This window comes from Manacus candei, unplaced genomic scaffold, assembly GCF_025592945.1.
Source record: "Manacus candei isolate 608988 ecotype Guabito, Panama unplaced genomic scaffold, ASM2559294v1 h1tg000002l, whole genome shotgun sequence".
Lineage (NCBI taxonomy): Eukaryota > Metazoa > Chordata > Aves > Passeriformes > Pipridae > Manacus > Manacus candei.
In genome coordinates, this window is record NW_026138050.1 from 13,737,842 (window position 1) to 13,753,028 (window position 15,187).

The 15,187-nt window shown below is 39.4% G+C and overlaps 1 protein-coding gene across 6 annotated transcripts in view; it reads right to left on the reverse strand.

Annotated features, from left to right (window-relative positions):
- Positions 1-15,187, reverse strand: part of KATNIP (katanin interacting protein) — a 57,078-nt gene that overhangs the window by 6,088 nt on the left and 35,803 nt on the right. For all 6 annotated transcript variants that reach the window (XM_051774854.1, XM_051776056.1, XM_051776687.1 and 3 more), the window contains 7 exons: positions 14,007-14,070; positions 11,940-12,117; positions 9,628-9,793; positions 5,566-5,723; positions 5,185-5,249; positions 4,714-4,824; positions 2,773-2,912 (listed from right to left, as the gene is read on the reverse strand). In XM_051774854.1, the coding sequence (XP_051630814.1) occupies positions 2,773-2,912; positions 4,714-4,824; positions 5,185-5,249; positions 5,566-5,723; positions 9,628-9,793; positions 11,940-12,117; positions 14,007-14,070 (882 nt within the window). The remainder of the gene's footprint in view (positions 1-2,772; positions 2,913-4,713; positions 4,825-5,184; positions 5,250-5,565; positions 5,724-9,627; positions 9,794-11,939; positions 12,118-14,006; positions 14,071-15,187) is intronic.

Sequence of the window (15,187 nt, forward strand, 5' to 3'; positions counted from 1 at the left end):
AGGTGAGGTAACCAATGCCAAGGACTGAAGTTCAGCATCATCCCTGCTGCTAACTCACAGATGTGGTTTCTACCCCACAGCTGCCCTCTCAAAAGGATGTATAAATTGCCAGCAGGTGACATCTAGACCATCCTGGTCATCCTGGACTGCCTGGTAATTGGAGGGGGGGGAGACAGACCCTTTTAATGAGTATTTCATCAACCAAACACAGACACGTGCTTCAGGATAAGACAAACGGGTGCCTATTGTGTTCTATTCTATTCTATTCTACTCTACTCTATTCTATTCTACTCTGTTCTAATTCTGTTCTGAAGGGAGCCCACAAGAAAGGTGGAGAAAAACTATTTACAACAGCCTGGAGGGAAATGAGGGAATGGCTTCAAACTGAGAGTAGGGTTAGATGGGATATTGGGAAGAAATGCCCCCTGTGAGGGTGGTGAGGCCCTGGCACAGGGTGCCCAGAGAAGCTGTGGCTGCCCCATCCCTGGAAGTGTCCAAGGCCAGGTTGGATGGGGCTTGGAGCAACCTGGGATAGGGAAAGGTGTCCCTGCCCATGGGTTGGTTGAGATGGGCTTGAAGGTCCCTTCCAACCCATTCTACAGTTCTATTCTACCCTATTCCATTTCTTTCTACCAAATATGAATAGAATCCACCTTTCTATTTGCAAGACTAAAATTTCTCCTGTATCCCCTGACTTTGAAAGCTCTCCCAGAAATTTTGCAATTTTTGTGTGAGTTACACTAAGTGGAATGTAGAGATAATTCTCCAGATGCTTCCTAAACAATTATTGCTTGATGTATTATTCACTTTACTTTCAGTGACACTAATGCCAAGATGCTAAAGCCAAAGATTAGCCTGTAGGAAACCAATCTTGCCTGTTACAGTTAATTCTATGCTATTCCTTTTATGAGCCACTATATCAACTTTGGATCAACATATCTTAAGCTTCATCTTTAGCATGCTCTGAAGTTTTAATCCTTTGATGTATTAGAGGAGATATCATAAGATATATTAAATCATTATGCTTTTTTTTTTTTTAACTGAAGAAAGAAAGGTAAATGGGATCAATAGGAATGTTTGTATCTATGATTTTCCACAACACAACTGGGGCTGTCTCCCACTAGCAATTGTTAGTCCCACAGCAAATGGTAAATTTGATTAAAAAATCCATTCAAAAAAATAAATAAAATGACAATCAGTAACAGGGGAACAAAGCATTCAAATTCTACTTAATTAGTAACAAACTTGCAAAAGGCAAAAACACTTATAGAATCAGAAAGAAAAAGACATTTAGAAAAGAAAAGCTATAACATAAATTTCCTTCAAGCTTTTGAGCCTTCCTATATAGCAAAGAGTTAATGCAGCTTTCCAGGCAGCCTGAGTGTTTTGGAGCAGCCCAGCACTGAGGAGGTGAGGACACACAGGCTTTAGTTCAGCAGCCCAGCTACAGAGGCTGAGCATCAACACCCTGATTGCTTAATCCAGTTGTACTTCCTGGCTGAACAACCATCCCAGGGAAGATGGAGGAGAGAAAAGTACCCTGTGGGTCTTAAAAAGGTGTAATTTGCTACAGTTCAAGGACAGAAAGTGCCATTAAACTGCTTCTGCCTCCTGCATTTCACACATTATCAATTTACCCTTTAATACTGGTATTTTATGTTCTTCTGCAGTACTTTGGTGTCAGACAGAGCAACACAAAGCAGCGTGGGCCCCTCTGCCAGAACTCCAGGGACTGTTGTTTCCCTTTCTGCCCCAGTGAAACAGCCTCTGCAAGCGTGGCTTTTGTAAGGACAGGAGCAAACTCAGCTGGCTGTCAAATCAATCATTCGTCACGTTAGGATGGATATCTGAGCATCCCAGCAAATTCCCAGGATTCAGAACGTGGGATCTACACAGTATGACCCTCAAGCATTACCCAGACCTTCCTAAGAAATGCAAGTGGTCACTATTCCCAAGTATACTTAAAAACTTTATCTTATTACACCCACTGCATTACAACATATAATGATAAAAATTGGCTTAATTGGCTTTTAAAATTCCAGAGTAAGGAATAACAGAGTAAGGATTTTCCCAACACAGTTACAACGTATCAGGTCAGGTTTACATTTCGTTCTGTTTTCAAATCCATCCTCTCCTAAGAAATAAACACAGCTTAATGATGTCCATAACAGGCCCATAAAAAATGTCCTCTCCCAAAACAAGGTCAGAACTTATCGAAATTCATCTGCTTTTCCTGTTTAGACATTTGATATCCCATATCTAAACATGGGGCTACTAAAAGGGCTGAATCACTTGTGGCCTTAGGACATGAAATACTTAAGCCTGCCATCCGTAATCTATGGATTTGAATTCAACACAGGAAATGAGATTAAATATAATTCTTACTGCTGGAACAACATTCACTGCATTTTGTAAAAATGAATTTAAGATCCCGGTTCACTCCAGTTTGAAAGGTGTTTATTGCACAAAATACACACATTAAGCTCCTCTGTCATTATCTTTATCATAATAACTCAAAAACCATCTACCAGCCTTGGAAATTCTGCTGTTGCACCATGGAGACAGGAATTACAAACCTGGGAAACCTCTGCTGCTGCTGCCTGAGCAGTGGAGAGAAGCTGGAATAAAAAGCACTTCTTCTAAAAAGCAGTGATTTAATATCAGGTACTAATATCAAGTTTACCTATAAATTATGCATGTTTCCCCCTCCCTCTATGCTTCCAGCTACATCCACACACATCACTAAAACGGAATGGAAAGGGAAAAATGTACCAAGCCAGGCAGAACTGGTGCCAGCCACATGTGTCTGCCATCAGTCGTGTCATTGACTCTGTCAATGAGCTTGTCTGGAGTTCGGATGTCTCCAGACACATCTTCCAAAACGTTGACACTGTCTGGAAAAGCAGCAATGTCTGAGAAAAGCTTTAAGTGTAAAATAACTGAAAGCAACATTTCAGAAACACCACCTTTAAAGGTTCATGCTTGCTGTCCCCAGCTCCATGGATGAGTATTCACCGTGACAACAGTGCTCCAAGGACTTCACGGAAGTAGCGTGGGGGCACATTTTTGAAAGCAGGACAATCCTTAAAGACTCTGGCACTCCAATTTATTTTTAAAATAGCAATAAATTTACTATTTAGTTTATTTTCAAATATCTATTTGAAATATATATATATATAATTGATGACTTCAACAATAAAGTTCTGTTATCAGGAACAGGCACATCTCGGCTCCTTGGTGACAAAGCCCCATTTTTTATGATAAGTTTGTGAAAACTCCTCATATCAAACCTATCTCAAGGTAAGTATCCTTGCAGGAGGTAGCCATCAGACTAGGGTTTGCTTGGGTTTCTCAAGGTTTGTGGTAAAAATCACTAACTGTCTAATAAGACCCTTTATCAGCTATTTGAGAGGGAAAGATTAAACCTCCCACTGAACAGGCAACCAGATTTTCTCTGTAAGAGAATACTTACGTAAAAAACATATGTATGTTAAAGACATGTATGTTAAAGACAAAGAAATGTGGATGGATGGCACTGTCTTCAGCATTATAAATCCTGAGCAATCCAGTTTGAGGGATATTAATCTCCCTTTTATCCTGCTTTCTAAAAGGCCTGAGTCTCTAAGTATTTATAAAGAATTTCAGGAATAACACAGCAATGCCTCAAGTGTTTAAGAAAAGCTCCAGACTCAGGAGTGAATTATCACATTAAGTACTGCACTAAGACAAATATGCTTTTTTAGGATCCCAATACATCCCATCAACCCCACTGTACAGGCAGGAGCTGAGCTGAGGGTTCTTTACCTGGCACTGGTTTGCACTGTAAAGCCATCCCAGCTAAGTTAAAGATCTCTTGCTCTTAAAACCAATTTGTTACTTTTCAATTTCAAAATGCTTTTTGTCCATTACAAATGTTTCAAGTCCATCGTGTACCACACAAGATACAAACAAAAACTGGGAAAAAGCCTTTATTGCCTTTTCACTGTATGTCCTATTTCTTAGGCAATGAGGATCCTTAGAGACATACAATTCATGCAGCATTTGTGCTATTTTATTCTTTCTAGTTGGCTAAGAAGTGTTTCTGCCATGTAAGTGAACCATGTGAATTGTATGTTGGGTATTGTATCTGAACTGTCTGCTGGGACAGAGCATGGAAGTGTCACCTTGATGACTGCCAATCTCACAAACATGCCCTTCATTCCCTCTGTTGGTTATCCAGGGAACACTGAATCAAATTCAAACCCTCAGCCCTGATCTTCATGACTGGATCAGGTTTCTAGAACAGCCTAAATCTCCAGAACAAGAGCTATGAAAAATTTCTTTCCTGGGGCCCAGTGAAAGCTTCCACAAAAAAGGCACCGAGCTCAACCTTTTCTTGTGAATTTACAGCTCAGCAAACTTTCTGGTCCTTCCATTCCTCAGAAGAAATAAATGTCAACAGCAAAAAATACCATGTCCTTCTTAAGCCTTCCCTTCTCTAACCTTATCCTGCTTTACTGGTGCATCCCAAGTATATACTTTTCTGAAACTATATAGAATACATAAAAACATACAGAAGCAATATTCATCACACAGAAAGAGAGAAATAGAAGCAGAGTTAATCACACAGGATAAACTGGAAATGGAAGAAGTAGCAAGTGATGCCATATGAAAATCTGAAGGGAGCAAACTGTGTGTCCACAGGGAGAGAAGTGCTTGGTGTGAAAAGGATACTGTTCTCAGTTAGTAAGATTTGGTCTCCATGTTCATTGAACAACTCCAGTCCATTCAAACCAATGTAGTATGGATCACCCCAGCTTGTCAGGAGCTGAAACTGGAAAACAACTGAAAAGCAAAATGCTGTTAAGGAAAAATTTCAGTACTGTTACTTTGTCCTAACAGACTATTTAATTTGCAGTTTGAAAAAGTATTGTGCAGCCCACACCTCCATGTCCAACACTTATTTGCAGTTCAGGAGAAAAAGCTATCAGAGTATCTGAAAACAGGCCACACATTCATATATTATGTTCAATTTATTTATTCCTAAGTCATACTTAATGTAAGCCTTTCTCATGTTCTTGGTATCCTGTTAACTTCTTAAAGCATTAGAAATTGTTGGATTCAAAAAGCTCAGGACTCCTAACCATAGTACATAACTCTTAAAATATTCTCTATGACAAGTAAGAAAATGACAGAGGAGGATACAACCACATGGCATTAAGGGTGCTTCATAGTCCATGCTGGCTTGTTCCATTCTCTTTGACCCAGTCCTGCCAAAAAAACCAAGACAAAACAGGTTTTTTATGTACCATTGGTTCATTCAGAAAAGAAGAGAACAAACCCAAAGGACTAAGCCTCTACAAACAGCCTCCCTGGCCCCTCCACCTGCAATTATGGACTAGACTGTCCTCTGATATCAATAAAATCTGGGTAACAGTTTATAATTAAGACCCAATTAAACACTCTGCTCCAAGTGCTCCATATTTTCATCCAGGTGTCTCGTACAATTGGCGCTGACAGAGAACGTGGAAGAACAGGAAAACAGTGAAATCATGTGGTTCAGATAACAGAAACATCCTACTTTACCTCCTGTGCACTTTATTAGTTGGCTGGGGCTGCAGATAGTCAAGAAAGAGAATCTCTTGGGCAAAGTCAAAGTGGCAATTTCCTGGTCCCTTGCGGATGAGGAACCCCTCCGGCGGGGAGATGCTGTGCCCATCCAGCAACACGTGGACAACCTTGGCCTTGTTTAAAGTAACAGAACATGAGTTTACATGACATGACACAAATTCAAATAGATTGCAAACAATTGCATTCACTTCAGAGGCTGAAACAATGTCAGTTATTTTGCTGTTTTCATTTCATTCCTGTGTAGTGTGACATCCTTTGGCAAAAGAAAGCCTAAGCCAGCAGATACCAGTGGCAACCCTCAGTGTGCAATTCAGAGTCATCACTGACGTTGATGGGGATGGGAGAGGTGAGGATTTGGGGGGGGGAAATATAAAAAAAAAATGTATTTACAGATGCTTCAGTCACTGCATCTCACTAGATCTCAGCAAACTGAAGCTTCCCTTCACAGACTGGAACAGGCCACCAAGGGAAGTGAGGGAGTCCCAGTCCCTGGTAGGATTTAAAAGATGTGTAGATGAAGCACTTGGGGACATGGTTTAGTGGTGGCCTTGGCAGTGCTGGATTTACAGGTGGACTCTATGACCTCAATCTTTTCCAACCTAAACAATTCTGATTCCTGAGCCTGCAGCAACATTTACACACGTGATCAGAATGGAAAAACTCAGCTTTTCAGCCAGCACATGTCACAAAGGTGATTTTAGGAGACAGTAGACTCATCATGCACCTGAATGCACTGCTGGGTTAGGCCTGATTGCTCAGCCCTGGCTGGAGCCACCCTTCCAGAAATCCCACAGCGTGGTGCTCTCTCCAGAGCAGCCTTTTGTGGCTCTGTTGCATTTACAGAAACCTGTATTTCACCAGGGCTATTCATCTCTGTGGCAGGTGGCACTTGGACTTTTCCAGGATCATGCAAACTCATCTGCCAAGCAGTGCTGTGTGTAACCTAAGGGCATATGAATAAAGAAAAGGTACCTGCACCAGACAGAAAGAATTGAGCTGTGTCCACATCATAGATGCAAACACGTCTTATACAAGCTCTGAAGATTAAACTGAATAATTCAGTCATATTTATTCAAATGATGCAGGAGCCCTGGCCCCTTCACCCTCCCCCATCAGCACCATCTGGTGTTGTGTCCACGATCCCAGTCACAGAACAATTCAATCATGCAGCAACAATTAATCACTTCATCTTGCCCTGAAATACGTTAAATTTAACTTAATCATAAGCAGCATTTATTGCCCTGAATCTTTCACCAAGTGCCAGTGTGGAAGGAATAACACCTGTAAAATGAAACAATGTGCCCTTATAACTGGCACTACAATTCAAGCCTGCTGATTAACGGACTGCATCAAAACAGATTAATTTATTTAGCAAAAAACTTAATTTAGTCTAAAGGTAAGTTTTCTTATCTTTGGATTTCATGCTGCCCGATATATAAAAGATAATTTGAGGTTAACTTAGGCTTGTATGCAAATATTTTCATTATTAGGATCTATTAAAAATATATATGCAATATTTATAGTTAAAATTCCCATTTCAGGTGTCTATCTAAGAATTTTAACATATTCTGAGTATTCTGCTAGTCCTGTATATTATCAGTGACCTGATATTCATAACAGTTCTCACCTTTTTTCCATTTGTAAAGGATGTTTTATCCAATTATAATTACATGCAACATCCCAAAAGAAACTAATCTTCAGGAAGATTTGGTTTTTTTCTTGGTTTGAAAACCTCGGGTATTTTACTACACTAGAGGAGGTGCTCAGTTCATTTCCAAACAGCCTGAAGATTAATTAGGAAGGAATGTTTGTGTGACTACAAAGTATGGAGAAATAAGTATTTCTGCTCTCATCTTTAATACACTTGGGAGCAAAGAAAGGGAATATCCTTTTCATATCAGAAACTCTGCGTGCTACTTTCAAGCTGAATAAGTCTGTCAGGATAAGGAGGGGAAGTGAAAAACCCACTGAAATACAGTTTCCCAAACGGACACACGTCGTGAATGGGAAGTCTGGAGCCTCAGAGATGAAATCTTACCTATTATAGCACAGCTGCTCATATTTATGTGCCCTTTCCAGCTCTCATTCCTAAGTAATTCTCATCATCTGAGGAGGCACTCAGCCGTCACATATTGCATTTTACAAATGGCATAACAAAGCTTTCACAAGGTGATTTTTCACAGAGCTGGAAATAGCACCCAAGTCTTCATTCTGACAGTTCCCTGCCATTACCCTCTCACACTAAAGCTGTGAATAGAATCCAGCAGCCTGCAGCTGCCTAGAATATCATCATATCTCATGCCCAGGGACTCTTTCTTAGAAGGAGCAGCAATACTTCAAGAGACAGACGTCATGATGCCCCAGGTTTACAGCCTAAAGCCTCTTTACTGTGACCCAGCCAATATCTTGCATTTTCAGTTTTCCAAATCATTTATTTTATCCTTTTACAGCACTGCATTTATTTTATCCTTTTAAACTGTACCCACTTTAGATTGTATTCCTTTTAATTGTACCCACTAACTGTTATGGGACTTTCAGTAGGCTTCCAGGTGGGCACCTGTATCACACTCACTTCTTTTTCCTACCTAGCCAAGCAAACTGCTGAAAATATACCTTTCTTCCTTTTTCTTCTTGGTTTGGCCTCCAAAGACAAAACTCCACGTTAGATTTTAGAGATTTAGTAAGCACTGCTCAGCAACAACATCAGTGTGTTCTCAACATTATTCTCACCCTAAATCCAAAACACAGATCCCAGAAAGAAAACTAACTCTATCCCAGCTGAAATCAGGACACAAATGTCACCAAAACCCCTAATTTATACAGGGGGTATATTGAGATGGGAAGCTCAAAATGCTCCAGAACTCTCCCATGTGTCAAACATGCTGGGTTAATGCAACGTGGCACAAAATGAGGTGCCATATGTTGAAATCTCCAGATCAATTGTGCTTGAATTGAAAGATCTTATGCTCTGGCCTTCTGGGAGTCTTTAGCACCAAGAGCCCCCGTGCTGATAGTAAAAGATGCCAGGCAGTGCTCACATTAAAGCAACTCCTGAAAGGTAAATTTACACAAAGACACAGTTGTGTAACTTTGCCACTATCTTGCCCAATCCTATGAATGTTCCAGGCCTCCAATTTCAGTTGTAGATTTTTTTCCCAGAACTTTGCTGATCCCTTTTGTCCTGTCTCTCAGTTTAATACAAATCAACGTTTTTCTTCTTATCTATTGATTGAATTTGGACATCAAGAATGCAACAGTTCTGTGCAAAAGGGGAGGTCTGGAAACAAATGGATCCATAAACTTTCTGTGCAGTGAACAGCAGCTACTGTTTCATTATCATTTCAAGTGCAAATACAGCAGAGAAATGAGGGACAGCCAAACTCAGATTGCCAACAAGGTGTAAAATTATCTCCAAAAGGTGCCAATTGCCAGTCAATTCCAATAATTCAGTATGAAAAAACCAAATATAAACCAAACAAATCTGGAAAAAGAAGAGAGGGGGTATGTTATACATTTTTAGCTAAACTATTTTAGCAAACTGTTTAAAGATATCAGCTTTCCCAGTTAAGGGTTCAAGTGACTCTTCTTGCTTCTTGGAAAAGGCAGTATTGAATGGCCTTCTGAAACTTAACTAAACAGAATTTCTATGGGAAAAGTTTCCCTCTTATATCATTCCCTGTATTCCAGGAAACACAGGATCGTATGGTAGGTCTAAATATTAGCTATTGAGAGGACACCTCTTGAGAATCATATATCTTGAAAATAATATGTGGTATTGTATGTGTCTCTTAGAAAAATCAGCTTTGAAGATTTCTTTAAAGTATCTCTGGCTTTTTTTTCAATGTGTGCTGTTTGTGGAGACAGGAATGCATTATACCTGCCACAAAATTCAGACTCAGACAATCTAGAGAGATTTATGGTGTTCCATTAAGGCAGCTATATTCATTCATCATAGTACCAATTTTCCAATGCACTGCTGTATATTTTTGCTGGCAGTGCTCCTTTTCTTTTACTTACCCCTCTGTAGGTATCCTCTGGAGATTTATTATAGTTCCAAAAGCGAAGCCCTGCGATACTTTCAATTTTATCAAAATGGATTGTGAGCAGATGATCTTCTCCAAAAGAGAAAGGAATGAGCCACATATGGTCATCCTCTACTGTGATATTAGTCCCATCTATTAACCTACAAAGAGAAAAATCCATTAGCTGCAAGCAGGGAGAAGCTGGTTTCTCTTATGGAAAGCAGTGACTGTACTAGATGTTCAATTCATTCTAGGTGCTGCTTTCAGCTTCCAGGGCTTCTTGTGCCCATGTGCATGAATTAAAAAGCACAGAAACCATCAAAAATAACAAGCAATTATTGAATTAAAGACAGTGGGGGAACAAAAACCAGTATTTTCTTTAGCTGGGTCTGTTTGAGGAAAATCAGCAAAATCCATAGGTTTTTCCTGTGTGAACAGGGGTGGGCAGAGGAAAGCTCAACTACCTTTGTACCAAAGTGGCTGAAGGCAAAACTCTAAGGCCCAGCCACAATGTAATTTATTAATATAGTTCCATGCCTACACTAGTCTGTCTGGCACTCTGCAGTGTGTTACTATGCCAACACAACTCTGCTGAATCCAACAAGGAACTGGATGGCAGCTGGATAACCCTGAGCAGAGCCAGAGTTTGCTCATGTCCTTCTTCATGCCCACAGTCAGTCACATCCCTACTTTTTTTTAGAAAGCTTCCTACCAGCAGGACAATGTCTTTTCATAACAGCACAGACTTCAGGCTGGCTAGATAAAGTTAAACCTGTTATTTCCTCATTTTGGAATCCTGACTTTATATTCTCCTACTGCAAACTACGGCACACAAAGATGGAGTAACAAATATGAATTAATTGTCCACTGTAATTACTTTGGTACACTGCCCAAAAAAGTAACTATATACTTAATATTTATTTAAAAGTTTAATGGAAGAATGAGTGCCAGACTTGGCAGTTCCTTAAAGGAAAAGATTTGAATAATGACTCTTTCACAGTAGAGCTGATTAGGGAGTCCATGAGAGAAGACATAATTCTTGACTTGAAGAGCACGCAGGACTTATTCCAAATGCCACAGCTGAAGAGCACTGTAGTGTACTCAAATTCAACATGCTTCCAGAAATACCAAAAGCCAAAAAAGCCTCTATTTCTTGTGCCCAAAGAAGTTCTTAAGCAAAACAATCCAGTATGTAAAAGAAAGATTTAAAAATGTATCTCGCTTACTAAGAAAGACATCAGAAAGAGGGAGGACTTGCAAACTCAAAGGCAGCCTGGCTCAGTAGCAGGATAAACAAATTTATTAAAAGCCATCTTTCAACAAAATTAATGATCAAAAAAAACCCTAAATTGATAGGATTGTAAACTCTGGAAGGTTAAATGCATGTGCACAGGCCAAAAAACAGTAGGAAAGCTGGCAAGGAAAAGGCACCATAAATAAAATTCCTAAAATACATCAGGGAAAATTTCTTAGATCTTAGTGCCTACAGATGAGATTTTCACACAAATAGGCAGAAGAAACAAGTAATTATATACAAGTAAATTTGATATCTGCATTAGTCAGATTAGCAGAAATTACAAATAACAGAGTTAGTGCACATGTAAATAAATACAAAATTCTAAGGAAGACTCTACAGAGACTTTGAAAAGTCCTAATTCATAAACCCAGTCACAGACCATAAACATGCCAGAGCAGAGGACTGCAACTGAAAATACCCTTTAAAATGGAGATATGACTCAGAAACAACAGGATGCAGCTTCAATAACAACCAAATGCCAAGTCCTCTCCAGATCTACAGCTTGTGATTTCTATACTGCTGCCATTTAGGAAGTACAAGTTAATTTGAGGAAATATACTTGTCAATGAATAAAACTTCATTAAAATTACAAAAAAAAAGCTGCAAAAATTGCCAAAAGAATGGCACCTATTTGTGCAATTCCCAAATACATCCTCACTGTTTGCTAAGTTGAAAATTTTCCTTGAAGTTATCCAGAAATCCTGCATAAATATCAGTGAATATGCACAGACAGATGCTTCAGAACACCCACATTTCTTCCTGGAAAGTCCTTGGCAGAAATACCAACCAGGCCTGTTACCATCCCCTAACTCGAACACCAACTTTTGGAAACATCTCATTCATGTTTCTACAACAAGCTGTTCCTGGGCAGCTTGTGAATTCCAAGAATGAGCAGTGATGGGATGAAAATCATATTTCCATTACCATGTGTTAGCATAATAGAAGCTTATATAATTCTGTCACTTTATCAAATCTGATGTAAAATGCATCCAAGTCTTTCCTTTACTTACTTTTCCAACGTTCTGGAATCTCCTGTGTACTCTGGAAGATCATTTAAGTCTTGGGGTGAAGCAGAAATCTGTTCTGTGCTGATTTTTAGTGCTTGACCATTCTTTCCTATCACCTCAAGTCCTGTCAGTCCAAGGTAATGGGAGTCTCCCCAGGTCATGGTAAAATTCAGCTGCAGGCCTGCATAAAAGAATATAATAATTTATCTAGTTTGAAGTAACGAGCCAATATAAACATGCATGCAAGTCCCAATGGTTAGCAGCATGTATATTTTGTAGAGATTAAATCACTTTATGGGCTGGATTTGGATATTTCCAGGCCTGTATCAGCCCTGTAGTGGGCTGCCAACACCTTGTTCACTTTTAACCACCCAGCTCCTGATCAAGCACATTACCAAGTGTCTCATTACTGTGATTGCAGACTGACAGCAGCTCAGTGACACATTTAAGCAGTTACATGACAGATTTTGTGATTATGCAGACACAGAGAAGACAGATTGGTCTGAAGTCTATCCATCATCTTTCACCAGCTAAATGACTATATATGTTCATATAAATCCAGCCTCTCATAATCCCACAAATTGTTGGAGAACACCAACTCAGAATTAAAGCAAAATACAAATTTGCTTTGCTAATGTTTTTAAGATACTACCTTCACATCAGAACTGGACACATGGAAGTATTTTAATGGGACTGCATCAGTGAAAAGCAGCAATATAAATATTATTACTTAATGATTAGCCTGTATCTCTGGAAAATAAATAGGAAAGAAAAACTGAACAAACAAAAGGTTTTATATGTATCCTCAGATCCACCTGTTTTATGCCTTACTGAAAAAAAACAGAAATAGCATACACAGATATAACAAGTAATATTTCAGTCTGATCAGGTTCCACAAAAAAATCCATCACTGTAAATTAAAGATATCTTTCATTTCACACACTACAGAAATCCACAACTAATCAGGTTGGATAGTGTCTAAAGAAACACCAGTAGTCATGGTGTCCTGAAAAACAAACAAGCATTAAACCTATTAAGCCATCCAGCCCAAATACCTTTAAATAGCTATAGCAAGTCTTGATATACACATAAATTCCCTTGGGTGTAAGATCTCATTAGCATTTGCAAGGACACAAAGAAATAAATAGTTCTGTTAGCTGACAAATTTGGCTACATTGATATTAGATGCTATTCCCAAGACCATTGCTAAAACTAAAATTGCTCAAGGTTCAAGCATGTTTTTTTTACTTGCTTTTACAAGCAAGGTTTTTTTAATACATCTCAGGAAAAATCAGTATATATTTTCCCATGGAAAAGCCAGGGAGGAGCAGCCATTCACACAGGGTTTAGTGTTCACCATGGCAATGCCTTCAGAGAATCTGAGGATGATGCAGGGGGAAAAGGACCTCTGGAGGTGTCTAATCCACCCCCAAGCTCAGGGCATGTCCATTAGATCAGGTCTCCAAGGAGCTTATCCCATGGATGTTTGCACACCTCCAAGGCTGGCAGATTTCAGACCCTCTCTCAATTCCTATTCCTGTGTTTGATTGCCCCAGGGTGAAAAAGAATTCCTAAAACCCCATTGGAAATTCTTGTCAAAGGACCAGGAGCTGATCCTGACACTCTTGGGCCATCCAGAAGCTCCCTGGACAACAATTTAAAGGCCCACAGAGAGTTGGGTTTGTACAGGATAAAGGAAACAGGTACTTTAAGCATGGATATAACATTCTGGTTCAGCTCTACTGTGGGGTTTCTACTGTCAATCCAATCTGAAAAATTCAGTCTACAGAATTTTACAGGACTGGGAGAGAATTACTGGGTAAGGGCCACAGCTATTAGAAATCCCATTCAGGGACTAGACAAATGGCTAATGTTATTTTTCTGAGATTAAAAGCCAACTGTCACAATAAATGCCATAGTAAACAAAGCTTCTGCCTTAAATATTCAATGTCTCTTCTTTATTCTAGACCTGACATCTGTCACAAAGTTCTGTTCAGCTCTGACAAATCAGGTCCTCCTTGATAACATGTTTGACCACAAGGTGGTTAAGGAAGAAGTGTAAGAACTTACATTTTCCAGTAAATATTCCTGTCTCCTTAGGTGTACATTCAGAGAAAGAGTCTGGCTCTAGAACCTAAAAAGAAAGTCAACAGGTGCAATATTATGGTTATACATTACAGGCATTGTTTCTAGAGTTTTTATGTCTGTTCCTTTGGTTTTTACTACATCCAGCCTTTTATATATCCATCTCCCCTTTGCCTCCCCACCCTGGCTGTCCTGCTAATAATGGAAAACATGTCCTAAAATGTAAAAGATCATATGGATCCTTAGAAAATCAAGACTGTTAGGGTGAGGTCTTTTGGTTAGTTCATACAGAAATGGGAGACTCTGTACTGTGAAATACCTATTCTCAAAGAGGTTGAAATTCTAGAGTCACCCTCATTTACCTGCAGATTGCTATTAGCAAATGATAATATGCTGTATTTGCAATATGTTGCAAATGCATTGCAGAGACAAGAAGTCTGTAAGGAAGTCAAGACCAGAGAGTGCCACCACAATTCCTTCTCAAGAACTAAGAGGCAGAACAAACAAGCAAACTTGCCCAAAAGTTTGTGCTTGTTCTCTGACAACACTAATGAAAAAGAGCCTGTGCTATTCAGCACAGCAAACCAGAGAGGGAATAAACAGAGGGCAAAACCTGCTGATCACACTGGGGCAATCAGGGCAGTAAAGACAAAGAAAAATGGCAGTGGGTTGCAGATAAAGTTCATTTCATTGAGTTGAGTGTGATAAAATGGCTGATTCTGTTCACTGTGGGTAAATGTAAAAATGCTACACTGGAGCAAAACAATCCTAACTTTACATATACCAGTATTGGGCTCCAAAATTAATAAAGCAGATTAGAATGACATCTTGGCATTTTTATGAGTAGCTCTATAAAAACATCAGCTCAATCCTCATTAGTAGTCAAAAAGCCAAACAGGAAATTAGAAGTCCAGACTTCTCTATAGTTCAATTTATCATTAGAAGTAAACTTCCTGTCATCCAGAATACATCAAATGGACCTACATTGTGCCTAAAAATAAATAAAAGACTTGTCATCACTGTTCTCCTACTGTTCCATCAGATCTCTGCAGTATAACCACTGACATCCTGGATGTCAGATGTCTCCTCCCAGACTGCAATATCCTTCATGTGGCAGCAAATGTCCCTGTGGTAATTAAGGTAATTCAGGTGAAACGGGACAAGAC